The sequence below is a fragment of the Panulirus ornatus genome, chromosome 66 (genome assembly GCF_036320965.1).
Source record: "Panulirus ornatus isolate Po-2019 chromosome 66, ASM3632096v1, whole genome shotgun sequence".
In the NCBI taxonomy this organism is placed as follows: Eukaryota; Metazoa; Arthropoda; class Malacostraca; order Decapoda; family Palinuridae; genus Panulirus; species Panulirus ornatus.
The window spans coordinates 6318499-6332747 of record NC_092289.1 but is presented as its reverse complement, the minus strand read 5'-3'; the positions used below and the strand labels follow the sequence as shown (position 1 = coordinate 6332747).

The window sequence follows — 14249 nt, the reverse complement described above, 5'->3', positions numbered from 1 at the left end:
CATGAAATATCACCATTTTTCAAAGACATGAAATATCACCATTTTTGTTCAATCAATTTGCTGACAGGGTGATAAGGGAGGTAAATAAGAAGGTTGTGGAACAGGTGATGGATCTACAGTATGCGAGAACTGGAGGGGGTTTGGGTGATGAATCAGTTGTTGTTTGCAGATGACACTGCCCTGGTAGCAAACACTAAATAAAAATTACAAGGTTAGTGTCACAGTTTGCAAAAGTACATAAAAGGAAAAAATTGAGTTAACACAAAAAAGTAAAAGGTTAGGTAATTAGTATCTAGAAAGTTAAAAAAATACAAGGAGGGGAGGATTTCTGCCCCCCCACTCCCGTCCCCTCTAGTCGCTTTCTACGACACGCGAGGAATGCGTGGGAAGTATTCTTTCACCCCTATCCCCAGGGATAATATACATATATATATACACATACACACACATACACACATACACATACACACCTCGCAAACGCGGGAGACAGCGACAAAGCAAAAAAAAAAAAAAAAAAAAAAAAAATTAGTATCTAAAAGACTTTGCCAACATTATTTATTATTTTTATTTTATTATACTTTGTCGCTGTCTCCCGCGTTTGCGAGGTAGCGCAAGGAAACAGACGAAAGAAATGGCCCAACCCCCCCCATACACATGTATATACATACGTCCACACACGCAAATATACATACCTACACAGCTTTCCATGGTTTACCCCAGACGCTTCACATGCCCTGCTTCAATCCACTGACAGCACGTCAACCCCGGTATACCACATCGCTCCAATTCACTCTATTCCTTGCCCTCCTTTCACCCTCCTGCATGCTCAGGCCCCGATCACACAAAATCTTTTTCACTCCATCTTTCCACCTCCAATTTGGTCTCCCTCTTCTCCTTGTTCCCTCCACCTCCGACACATATATCCTCTTGGTCAATCTTTCCTCACTCATCCTCTCCATGTGCCCAAACCACTTCAAAACACCCTCTTCTGCTCTCTCAACCACGCTCTTTTTATTTCCACACATCTCTCTTACCCTTACGTTACTCACTCGATCAAACCACCTCACACCACACATTGTCCTCAAACATCTCATTTCCAGCACATCCATCCTCCTGCGCACAACTCTATCCATAGCCCACGCCTCGCAACCATACAACATTGTTGGAACCACTATTCCTTCAAACATACCCATTTTTGCTTTCCGAGATAATGTTCTCGACTTCCACACATTCTTCAAGGCCCCCAGGATTTTCGCCCCCTCCCCCACCCTATGATCCACTTCCGCTTCCATGGTTCCATCCGCTGCCAGATCCACTTCCAGATATCTAAAACACTTCACTTCCTCCAGTTTTTCTCCATTCAAACTCACCTCCCAATTGACTTGACCCTCAACCCTACTGTACCTAATAACCTTGCTCTTATTCACATTTACTCTTAACTTTCTTCTTCCACACACTTTTCCAAACTCAGTCACCAGCTTCTGCAGTTTCTCACATGAATCAGCCACCAGCGCTGTATCATCAGCGAACAACAACTGACTCACTTCCCAAGCTCTCTCATCCCCAACAGACTTCATACTTGCCCCTCTTTCCAAAACTCTTGCATTTACCTCCCTAACAACCACATCCATAAACAAATTAAACAACCATGGAGACATCATCACATCACATCACATCACATCACAGGGCTAAAACATGTACTGCTCACCATATATCTTTCCTGATGAAAGATATTGCTTTTCTATGCTACCATGTACTTTATATGAGTAACAACCTTGGGCCCATCTAGATCTGTTTTCAGCCCACAACTGCAGCTTCTTTTGAATGTTTCTGTATATACCCAATGAAGATTTATCATTTCAACTGTTCATGTAATGAATAAACTTGCCATCTTTCCCAATGGGCCCCTCATATTTTTGGTTGATATCTCTTGGTATTGTCCAAGATGTTACCGCAGACTTAATCATTCTGCTTCTTCCATGCTGGGATGCTCATAAAGCAAAAATGTTATTTCAGCTACCCTTAATCTTTCTAGAATGTGTGACAGAGATTGCATTTTTGTGGTCAGAGAGCCAGCAGTCCACTTGTGGGTGAGGCAGAAAGAAAAGACAAGTATCCAGATCAAAAGAGAGCAACATAACCATTGAAGTGCTAGCTTACTACGATGCTGTAACTGATCCTCCCAATACACATGCAGGTAGTTTCAGTAATATACACTCCTAGTCAGTTGCTGCCTACCAACTACTACCTACTAGGTTGTCTATAAATAACTCCAATACATTAATTTGTTTATGGATGGGGTTGTTAGGGAGGTGAATGCAAGAGTTTTGGAAAGAGGGGCAAGTATGAAGTCTGTTCGGGATGAGAGAGCTCGGGAAGTGAGTCAGTCGTTGTTCGCTGATGATACAGCGCTGCTGGCTGATTCATGTGAGAAACTGCAGAAGCTGGTGACTGAGTTTGGTAATGTGTGTGAAAAAAGAAAGTTAAGAGTAAATGTGAATAAGAGCAAGGTTATTAGGTACAGTAGGGTTGAGGGTCGAGTCAATTGGGAGGTAAATTTGAATGGAGAAAAACTGGAGGAAGTAAAGTGTTTTAGATATCTGGGAGTGGATCTGGCAGCGGATGGAACCATGGAAGCAGAAGTGGATTATAGGGTGGGGGAGGGGGCGAAAATCCTGGGAGCCTTGAAGAATGTGTGGAAGTCGAGAACATTATCTCGGAAAGCAAAAATGGGTATGTTTGAAGGAATAGTGGTTCCAACAATGTTGTATGGTTGCGAGGCGTGGGCTATGGATAGAGTTGTGCGCAGGAGGATGGATGTGCTGGAAATGAGATGTTTGAGGACAATGTGTGGTGTGAGGTGGTTTGATCGAGTAAGTAACGTAAGGGTAAGAGAGATGTGTGGAAATAAAAAGAGCGTGGTTGAGAGAGCAGAAGAGGGTGTTTTGAAATGGTTTGGGCACATGGAGAGAATGAGTGAGGAAAGATTGACCAAGAGGATATATGTGTCGGAGGTGGAGGGAACGAGGAGAAGTGGGAGACCAAATTGGAGGTGGAAAGATGGAGTGAAAAAGATTTTGTGTGATCAGGGCCTGAACATGCAGGAGGGTGAAAGGAGGGCAAGGAATAGAGTGAATTGGATCGATGTGGTGTACCAGGGTTGACGTGCTGTCAGTGGATTGAATCAGGGCATGTGAAGTGTCTGGGGTAAACCATGGAAAGCTGTGTAGGTATGTATATTTGCATGTGTGGATGTATGTATATACATGTGTATGGGGGTGGGTTGGGCCATTTCTTTCGTCTGTTTCCTTGCGCTACCTCGCAAATGCGGGAGACAGCGGCAAAAAAAAAAAAAAATAATAGTAATTCTAACTGAAACTTGAATTCGACCTTCAAAAATGCATGCGTGTATTATTAGTAACTATAATAACAAGCAGTAACACCAAAGTTCACAAACTTCACAGACTTTGCAATAAAGACTCCAGAAATTCACTAGTCACTAAATTCGGAGAAAAAATTTAACTATCATTAAAATCAAATAATCAAATATAAAATCCTGTAGTTTATCTTCTGTAGCTTTACCTTTGGCTTAGGCTTGGGCTTGTTGATAATAGGGCTTACTACAGCATCAAATGTACCCTTCTCTGAGCGAACTTGGGACACTGTGACAGGAAGGTCAACATGTAATGGTGTTGAGGTGAGAACTCCCATGTTTTTATCAACCCACTCTTGCTTTTCTCCAATTGCCTTTTCAACCTTAGAAAAAATGAGGATAAACCACAATTAAACAATATGCAAAAAACAATTAAAATAGTACTGCACAGTCTTCATAAACATATTTCAAATTCTCACAAATTATTCTTTCTCAATATGATATGACAAATGCCTGACGCTTACCTTCTCTATCTGTGCATTATCAAGGTGGTTATATTTCTCATCTCCCTGGCGAAACTGCTCCGTTGCTTTACGTGCAAGCTGAATGGCGCTTAATAAGCTCTCAAAGGCACTGGGAAGTTCCTCACGCTCCCGCTTCCTATCTTTGATTGGCTCACCCTGTTTCTGTATATAAAAAATTGGGTATGGTTTTGAAAGATAACAAGTCATCCAAACACTTGTTTTAGTAGTTACAAAAATCTACAACAGTATTTCTCAAAAAGATACACTGGTCAACAAAGATTTTGTCCCATGAAAAAAAAAAAAATTTTCAAATGTATTTTTGCAAGCTGAATCCAAATGTTTTCAAAATTTCTTTAGCACCCATAATTATTTTTGTTCCATCATACTCGCATATCATTATACACAGTATATATGAACAAAAAGTTTAACAAACACAGCTCTTTTCATTGTCTGTCAACACAGCCATTTTCATTGTTTGTGAAGTGCAATAGCTTCTTTTTGAAAGCACAAGCCTAGATAAATGAGTCACTAGGGGCCTGCAGAAAAATGACCAGAAATGTTGGGACATTCAAACAGTGTCCACTCCTAAGTAGCAATTCTCTGTCAATTGCAGGTTAGAACTCACTATGCAAACAATGTCTTTTCCCCTTTGATGACAGATTGCACTTTTGTGGATTCAAGTGTTGTGCTAATACCCCATCCACCATTATAATGCCCAGAAACAGCATAAATAGTCCAAATTGTTTCTAATATATCTGCAGTAAACTGACATTTACATCACAAAAACGTTCTTTCACATCCCTCATTAAAAAATGCTATGGGCATTACTTTGGTTGTTAAGTGGGTGATCAGGATAAAAGCTGAGACCCCCCATATTTGTTATGTCACATGTGTCAGGCTTCTCAAAGCATGGGAAAAAGGTTCAGGCCATATGCCTTTCGCTATTCCTATGGTTTGGAGAGAACCCAGAGTGCTACTTCTGCCAGACAAATATGACTGATATCAAAATCCGAGCACACTGTTAAATACCTTGATATACCATCTGATATGGAGCTTGTATCTGTCAGGGATTACCTGTGCCAGAGCCTTCAAGAAACATGACACTGAGTGACAATGAGTCTAGTGATGAGAAAGCAGACCAAGTAGAGGACAATATGGATCTAACATTTGAAGCAAGCTGTTCTTAAGTGAACCACGTTTGCTGAGTCAAGATCTTAAAGATCTTGTCCACGATTCAAATTGGAATGGCTGGGAAAAGAAAATTCATCTGCCTCCTTTGTACATTACGGTTAGGTTGAAGAAGAACTTCATCAAAGGTACGGATAAAACTGGCCATGGATTCACATATTTGAAGAATAAATGCTCCAGAATCTGTGATGCAAAAATAGAGTAGGACATTTTTATAGGACCAAAGATCAGGGAACTGCTTAGAGATGAAAAGTTCAATGAAGAGCTAAATGAAGTTGAAAAAACTGCATGGCTGTCATTCAACAGAGTTTGCAAAGATTTGATTTGGGAGAATCACAGGTCAGGAAACTACTGTGATACTGTAAGATCTATTGACTTTATGTAAAGCTCTGGGTTGCAATACAAGTCTGAAAATTCATTTTCTGGGCTCATGCTTAGAATTTTTCCCGGAAAATTTTGGATCAGTCAATGATGGGCTCAGTGAAAGATTTCATCGAAAATCATACACTTCTACATTTTAGAGGTAAGTTTTTAAAGTGTAATACCAGCCTTATTAAGAATGAGTACTATACATATATTGTATTATATAATTGCTCTGTCACTTAATAACCATGCCTAACAGAAAAAAAATTCTGAAAAGATTAGAATTCAGCATACAAAAAAAGTTAAAATTTAGTTAAGTTTATCTATATGTATCATATAATGCATGCTATTCATTATTTTTCCAACAGAAAATTAACGGTATCCTACTTTTTGGACACCTAAACCAACATGAGAAAACAAAAAAAGAGTACATGCATGTCTGTCCCTCTTGGCACTAAATAAGCATACCACTAGTCCTCAGGCATCACATGTTCCAAATGTGCATTGGAAATTCTTGCAAAAAAAAAAAAAAAATCAAAAGCAATCCCATCTACATCAGCTTCTTTGCTATACTTCATCTTACACAATGCCTTCACCACCTTTTCTCTCTTCATCAAACCACTTGCCCTGGTTATCTCTTCTCACATAACTTCATGTCCAAAACAACCTACTTCTGCCACCCTAACGTCAAACACATTCAACATTCCTTCAGAATACCATGACATATAAAAAATAAGGTTACCTTAAGTTCAGCCAGCTTATCTATGTACACCTGCTTCTTGCAGTCTTCTCCTTCCTCATAGAGCCAGTTCTCCGTGTCTTCAAGATGATGGCTTAGTTTCTCCCTGTCACTCTCGCTGATATACTGTTCGAGCTCATCCGAAATACGTCCTCGCACATCATAAACATATTCTTCCACAGCATTCTATGGGCAAGATATTTGTATATGTAAGCATGGGAAATTCATACAATCCAATTTACATCAATGAAAAATAAACAAGATCTTTCCACCATGATATTTGGAATACATATAGACAAGGTACCCTAATTATTCAGTTAAGGAAAATGAATATGCTCCAACTCTAGTGATAGTTTCTGAGCACTTAACATATTTTCAAGGCCAATGCATGAAAACTCACATAATAAAACAACGTACCTGCAAAAAAATCATTTTAAAGGTGGAATACCTAAAGGGTTTTGGTCTATGGGAAAGGAGAGAATAGTAATAGTGTTGCTTTGTTATTATCATTATTATCATCATCCTCATCATTATCACTGTCATTACATTATCATTACTGATAAGTTGTTTGGCTAAGTGTTGATTGGGGGGTTAAGAATCAGATGGGGAGGAACAAAGTAACTTCAGAAGTGCCAGGGGATGCTTGAATCAGGTGTTTGCTGAAACACTTAAGAGGAACAAGGATTTGTAAGAGGCATTTATGGATCTAAGGAAAGAAAAGGACAGAAATGACTCATGGAAGGTGTACAAAGAAAGCTACAAGAAATAAGAAGTTTTTTCTTTCACAGATGTAAAGCATGTGACTGAATAGGCAGAGAGGAGGGCAAGTGATTCCAAATGAAGGGTGGTCTGCAGTAGGAATGTCTGTCACTGAGGCTGTCTGTCACATGAATCAGCCACAGCGCTGGTGGCTGATTCATGTGAGAAACTGCAGAAGCTGGTGACTGAGTTTGGTAAAGTGTGTGAAAGAAGAACGTTGAGAGTAAATGTGAATAAGAGCAAGGTTATTAGGTACAGTAGGGTTGAGGGTCAAGCCAATTGGGAGGTAAGTTTGAATGGAGAAAAACCGGAGTGAAGTGTTTTAGATGTCTGGGAGTGGATTTGGCAGCGGAAGTGAATCATAGGGTGGGGGAGGGGGCGAAAATTCTGGGAACCTTGAAGAATGTGTGGAAGCCGAGAACATTATCTCAGAAAGCAAAAATGGGTATGTTTGAAGGAATAGTGGTTCCAACAATGTTGTATGGTTGCGAGGCGTGGGCTATGGATACAGTTGTGCACAGGAGGGTGGATGTGCTGGAAATGAGATGCTTGAGGACGATATGTGGTGTGAGGTGGTTTGATCTAGTAATAATTGGGTAAGAGAGGTGTGTGGTTGAGAGAGCAGAAGTGGGTGTTTTGAAATGGTTTGGTCACATGGAGAGAATGAGTGAGGAAAGATTGACAAAAAGGATATATGTGTCAGAGGTGGAGGGAACAAGAAGTGGGAGAGCAAACTGGAGGTGGAAAGATGGAGTGGAAAAGATTCTGAGTGATCACTGTCGATGGATTGAACCAGGGCATGTGAAGCGTCTGGGGTAAACCATGGAAAGTTCTGTGGGGCCTGGATGTGGAAAGGGAGCTGTGGTTTCGGTGCATTATTACATGACAGCTAGAGACTGAGTGTGAACGAATGGGGCCTTTGTTGTCTTTTCCTAGCATTACCTTGCACACATGAGGGGGGAGGGGGTTGTTATTTCATGTGTGGTGAGGTGGCGATGGGAATGAATAAAGGCAGACAGTAGGACGCCATTTGGTAAACAAGTGATTGTCGATCACATGTTTACCAAATGGCGTCCTAGCTTTGTCTCTTCGACGTATATCAACTGACTGTTATATTCCTCTCGTGTATCCCCTGATGATGTGATTATTACACGAAAGTGCACTTGGGAACTTTTCATGTTTCATTTTCCCCGTGGACTCATAGGAATATATATATACATGTGTATGTGGGTGGGTTGGGCCATTCTTTCATCTGTTTCCTTGTGCTACCTCGCTCACGCGGGAGACAGCGACAAAGCAAAATAAATAAATGAATAAGGTGGTGAAAGATGTAAATGCCATGGTCTTGGAGAGAAAGGCGTGTGTAAGCAGTCTCCAGATTGCTTGCCAATGACAAAGCAGTGGTGGCAGATTTGAGTGAAAAGCTGCAACATTGGCATTTGAGTATAGGAAAGATATAGAAAGTATGTGAAAGGAGGAAGGTGAGAGTAAAAGTAAACAAAAGGAAGGATATTAAATTCAGCAGGGTAAAACCACTGGTTAGTTGGGGAGTGAAATTTTGGAGGAAGCAACCATTTTAGATACTCAAACCTTACGCTTCTTCAATTCCTTTCATCTGTTTTCTCCTGTAAATTTTCTGAATATGTAAATTATCAACATATCATATATAAGTTCTTAACTGATGAGAATTGTAAACAAAAAATAATGAAAAATACAAATTTACTACATCATTTCATCAATCACAAAAATGAATGTTTTGAAATGATGGAAAACAGTAGCTAGATATGAATTCCATCTCCTTTTGTTATTATCTCAATTTTTTTCTAAATATGCAGATGATTCATGCATTAGGTAAGAAGCTTCTGAAGGGAACTGTGTAGAAAATGAAAAAATGCAGTTTTGTAAACCATTTCATTGATTATATGCTGCAAAATTTGAAAGCGGTGTTGGTGAGGCCTATGTAAGAATTGCATCTCCTTTAGCTATCCTTCTGATGAGAACTATGTTAAAATACAATTCACCATATCATTTTGTTGATTATACCTTCCATAGTTCTGCGGGGCTTGGTTGTGAATGGGAAGCTGTGGTTTCGGTGCATTGCACATGATAGCTGAAGAATGGATGTGAACAGATGTGGCCTTTCTTCGTCTGTTTCTGGCACTACCTCGCTAAGGTGGGAAAAGGTAATCAAGCATGAAAGAGTTTTAAAACAAAGGGGGGGCTTGAGCTACGCAAGTATATAGTCTCCTCAGTACAACAAAGACTTGTTATTAGCTTAAATATAGCAGATTAACATAATGTTTGCCATCCAAACATTCAAATGAGCTGGTACAACAATATTAGATATCTTTTTTTTTTTTTTTTTGCTTTGTCACTGTTTCCCGCGTTTGCGAGGTAGCGCAAGGAAACAGACGAAAGAAATGGCCCAACCCACCCCCATACACATGTATATACATACGTCCACACACGCAAATATACATACCTACACAGCTTTCCATGGTTTACCCCAGACGCTTCACATGCCCTGATTCAATCCACTGACAGCACGTAAACCCCGGTACACCACATCGATCCAATTCACTCTATTCCTTGCCCTCCTTTCACCCTCCTGCATGTTCAGGCCCCGATCACACAAAATCTTTTTCACTCCATCTTTCCACCTCCAATTTGGTCTCCCACTTCTCCTCGTTCCCTCCACCTCCGACACATATATCCTCTTGGTCAATCTTTCCTCACTCATTCTCTCCTTGTGCCCAAACCATTTCAAAACACCCTCTTCTGCTCTCTCAACCACGCTCTTTTTATTTCCACACATCTCTCTTACCCTTACGTTACTTACTCAATCAAACCACCTCACACCACACATTGTCCTCAAACATCTCATTTCCAGCACATCCATCCTCCTGCGCACAACTCTATCCACAGCCCACACCTCGCAACCATACAACATTGTTGGAACCACTATTCCTTCAAACACACCCATTTTTGCTTTCTGAGATAAGGTTCTCGACTTCCACACATTCTTCAAGGCTCCCAGGATTTTCGCCCCCTTCCCCACCCTATGATCCACTTCCGCTTCCATGGTTCCATCCGCTGCCAGATCCACTCCCAGATATCTAAAACACTTTACTTCCACCAATTTTGCTCCTTTCAAACTTACCTCCAATTGACTTGACCCTCAACCCTACTGTACCTAATAACCTTGCTCTTATTCACATTTACTCTTAACTTTCTTCTTTCACACACTTTACCAAACTCAGTCACCAGCTTCTGCAGTTTCTCACATGAATCAGCCACCAGCGCTGTATCATCAGCGAACAACTGACTCACTTCCCAAAAGACTTCATACTTGCCCCTCTTTCCAAAACTCTTGCATTTACCTCCCTAACAACCCCATCCATAAACAAATTAAACAACCATGGAGACATCACACACCCCTGCCGCAAACCTACATTCACTGAGAACCAATCACTTTCCTCTCTTCCTACACGTACACATGCCTTACATCCTCGATAAAAACTTTTCACTGCTTCTAACAACTTGCCTCCCACACCATATATTCTTAATACCTTCCACAGAGCATCTCTATCAACTCTATCATATGCCTACTCCAGATCCATAAATGCTACATACAAATCCATTTGCTTTTCTAAGTATTTCTCACATACATTCTTCAAAGCAAACACCTGATCCACACATCCTCTACCACTTCTGAAACCACACTGCTCTTCCCCAATCTGATGCTCTGTACATGCTTTCACCCTCTCAATCAATACCCTCCCATATAATTTACCAGGAATACTCAAAAAACTTATACCTCTGTATTTTGAGCACTCACTCTTATCCCCTTTGCCTTTGTACAATGGCACTATGCACGCATTCCACCAATCCTCAGGCACCTCACCATGAGTCATACATACATTAAATAACCTTACCAACCAGTCAATAATACAGTCACCCCCTTTTTTAATAAATTCCACTGCAATACCATCCAAACCTGCTGCCTTGCCGGCTTTCATCTTCCGCAAAGCTTTTACTACCTCTTCTCTGTTTATCAAATCATTTTCCCTAACCCTCTCACTTTACACACCACCTCGACCAAAACACCCTATATCTGCCACTCTATCATCAAACACATTCAACAAACCTTCAAAATACTCACTCCATCTCCTTCTTACATCACCACTACTTGTCATCACCTCCCCATTTGCGCCCTTCACTGAAGTTCCCATTTGCTCCCTAGTCTTACGCACTTTATTTACCTCCTTCCAGAACATCTTTTTATTCTCCCTAAAATTTAATGATACACTCTCACCCCAACTCTCATTTGCCCTCTTTTTTCATCTCTTGCACCTTTCTCTTGACCTCCTGTCTCTTTCTTTTATATATCTCCCACTCAATTGCATTTTTTCCCTGCAAAAATCGTCCAAATGCCTCTCTCTTCTCTTTCACTAATAATCTTACTTCTTCATCCCACCACTCACTACCCTTTCTAATCAACCCACCTCCCACTCTTCTCATGCCACAAGCATCTTTTGCGCAATCCAACACCGATTCCCTAAATACATCCCATTCCTCCCCCACTCCCCTTACTTCCATTATTCTCACCTTTTTCATTCTGTACTCAGTCTCTCCTGGTACTTCCTCACACAAGTCTCCTTCTCAAGCTCACTTACTCTCACCACCCTCTTCACCCCAACATTCACTCTTCTTTTCTGAAAACCCATACAAATCTTCACCTTAGCTTCCACAAGATAATGATCAGACATCCCTCCAGTTGAACCTCTCAACACATTAACATCCAAAAGTCTCTCTTTCGTGCGCCTGTCAATTAACACGTAATCCAATAACACTCTCTGGCCATCTCTCCTACTTACATACGTTTTTTTTTGCTTTGTCGCTGTTTCCCGCGTTTGCGAGGTAGCGCAAGGAAACAGACGAAAGAAATGGCCCAACCCACCCCCATACACATGTATATACATACGTCCACACACGCAAATATACATACCTACACAGCTTTCCATGGTTTACCCCAGACGCTTCACATGCCCTGATTCAATCCACTGACAGCACGTAAACCCCGGTACACCACATCGATCCAATTCACTCTATTCCTTGCCCTCCTTTCACCCTCCTGCATGTTCAGGCCCCGATCACACAAAATCTTTTTCACTCCATCTTTCCACCTCCAATTTGGTCTCCCACTTCTCCTCGTTCCCTCCACCTCCGACACATATATCCTCTTGGTCAATCTTTCCTCACTCATTCTCTCCTTGTGCCCAAACCATTTCAAAACACCCTCTTCTGCTCTCTCAACCACGCTCTTTTTATTTCCACACATCTCTCTTACCCTTACGTTACTTACTCAATCAAACCACCTCACACCACACATTGTCCTCAAACATCTCATTTCCAGCACATCCATCCTCCTGCGCACAACTCTATCCACAGCCCACACCTCGCAACCATACAACATTGTTGGAACCACTATTCCTTCAAACACACCCATTTTTGCTTTCTGAGATAATGTTCTCGACTTCCACACATTCTTCAAGGCTCCCAGGATTTTCGCCCCCTTCCCCACCCTATGATCCACTTCCGCTTCCATGGTTCCATCCGCTGCCAGATCCACTCCCAGATATCTAAAACACTTTACTTCCACCAATTTTGCTCCTTTCAAACTTACCTCCCAATTGACTTGACCCTCAACCCTACTGTACCTAATAACCTTGCTCTTATTCACATTTACTCTTAACTTTCTTCTTTCACACACTTTACCAAACTCAGTCACCAGCTTCTGCAGTTTCTCACATGAATCAGCCACCAGCGCTGTATCATCAGCGAACAACAACTGACTCACTTCCCAAAAGACTTCATACTTGCCCCTCTTTCCAAAACTCTTGCATTTACCTCCCTAACAACCCCATCCATAAACAAATTAAACAACCATGGAGACATCACACACCCCTGCCGCAAACCTACATTCACTGAGAACCAATCACTTTCCTCTCTTCCTACACGTACACATGCCTTACATCCTCGATAAAAACTTTTCACTGCTTCTAACAACTTGCCTCCCACACCATATATTCTTAATACCTTCCACAGAGCATCTCTATCAACTCTATCATATGCCTACTCCAGATCCATAAATGCTACATACAAATCCATTTGCTTTTCTAAGTATTTCTCACATACATTCTTCAAAGCAAACACCTGATCCACACATCCTCTACCACTTCTGAAACCACACTGCTCTTCCCCAATCTGATGCTCTGTACATGCTTTCACCCTCTCAATCAATACCCTCCCATATAATTTACCAGGAATACTCAACAAACTTATACCTCTGTATTTTGAGCACTCACTCTTATCCCCTTTGCCTTTGTACAATGGCACTATGCACGCATTCCACCAATCCTCAGGCACCTCACCATGAGTCATACATACATTAAATAACCTTACCAACCAGTCAATAATACAGTCACCCCCTTTTTTAATAAATTCCACTGCAATACCATCCAAACCTGCTGCCTTGCCGGCTTTCATCTTCCGCAAAGCTTTTACTACCTCTTCTCTGTTTATCAAATCATTTTCCCTAACCCTCTCACTTTACACACCACCTCAACCAAAACACCCTATATCTGCCACTCTATCATCAAACACATTCAACAAACCTTCAAAATACTCACTCCATCTCCTTCTTACATCACCACTACTTGTCATCACCTCCCCATTTGCGCCCTTCACTGAAGTTCCCATTTGCTCCCTAGTCTTACGCACTTTATTTACCTCCTTCCAGAACATCTTTTTATTCTCCCTAAAATTTAATGATACACTCTCACCCCAACTCTCATTTGCCCTCTTTTTTCATCTCTTGCACCTTTCTCTTGACCTCCTGTCTCTTTCTTTTATATATCTCCCACTCAATTGCATTTTTTCCCTGCAAAAATCGTCCAAATGCCTCTCTCTTCTCTTTCACTAATAATCTTACTTCTTCATCCCACCACTCACTACCCTTTCTAATCAACCCACCTCCCACTCTTCTCATGCCACAAGCATCTTTTGCGCAATCCAACACCGATTCCCTAAATACATCCCATTCCTCCCCCACTCCCCTTACTTCCATTATTCTCACCTTTTTCCATTCTGTACTCAGTCTCTCCTGGTACTTCCTCACACAAGTCTCCTTCCCAAGCTCACTTACTCTCACCATCCTCTTCACCCCAACATTCACTCTTCTTTTCTGAAAACCCATACAAATCTTCACCTTAGCTTCCACAAGATAATGATCAGACATCCC

At 41.2% G+C, this 14249-nt stretch overlaps 1 protein-coding gene across 2 annotated transcripts in view; it reads right to left on the bottom strand.

The window, feature by feature from the left end:
* The window catches only part of Hsp110 (heat shock protein 70Cb), an 87954-nt gene that overhangs the window by 4153 nt on the left and 69552 nt on the right, over positions 1-14249 (bottom strand). For both annotated transcript variants that reach the window (XM_071658612.1, XM_071658613.1), the window contains 3 exons: positions 6191-6373; positions 3898-4059; positions 3583-3756 (listed from right to left, as the gene is read on the bottom strand). In XM_071658612.1, the coding sequence (XP_071514713.1) occupies positions 3583-3756; positions 3898-4059; positions 6191-6373 (519 nt within the window). The remainder of the gene's footprint in view (positions 1-3582; positions 3757-3897; positions 4060-6190; positions 6374-14249) is intronic.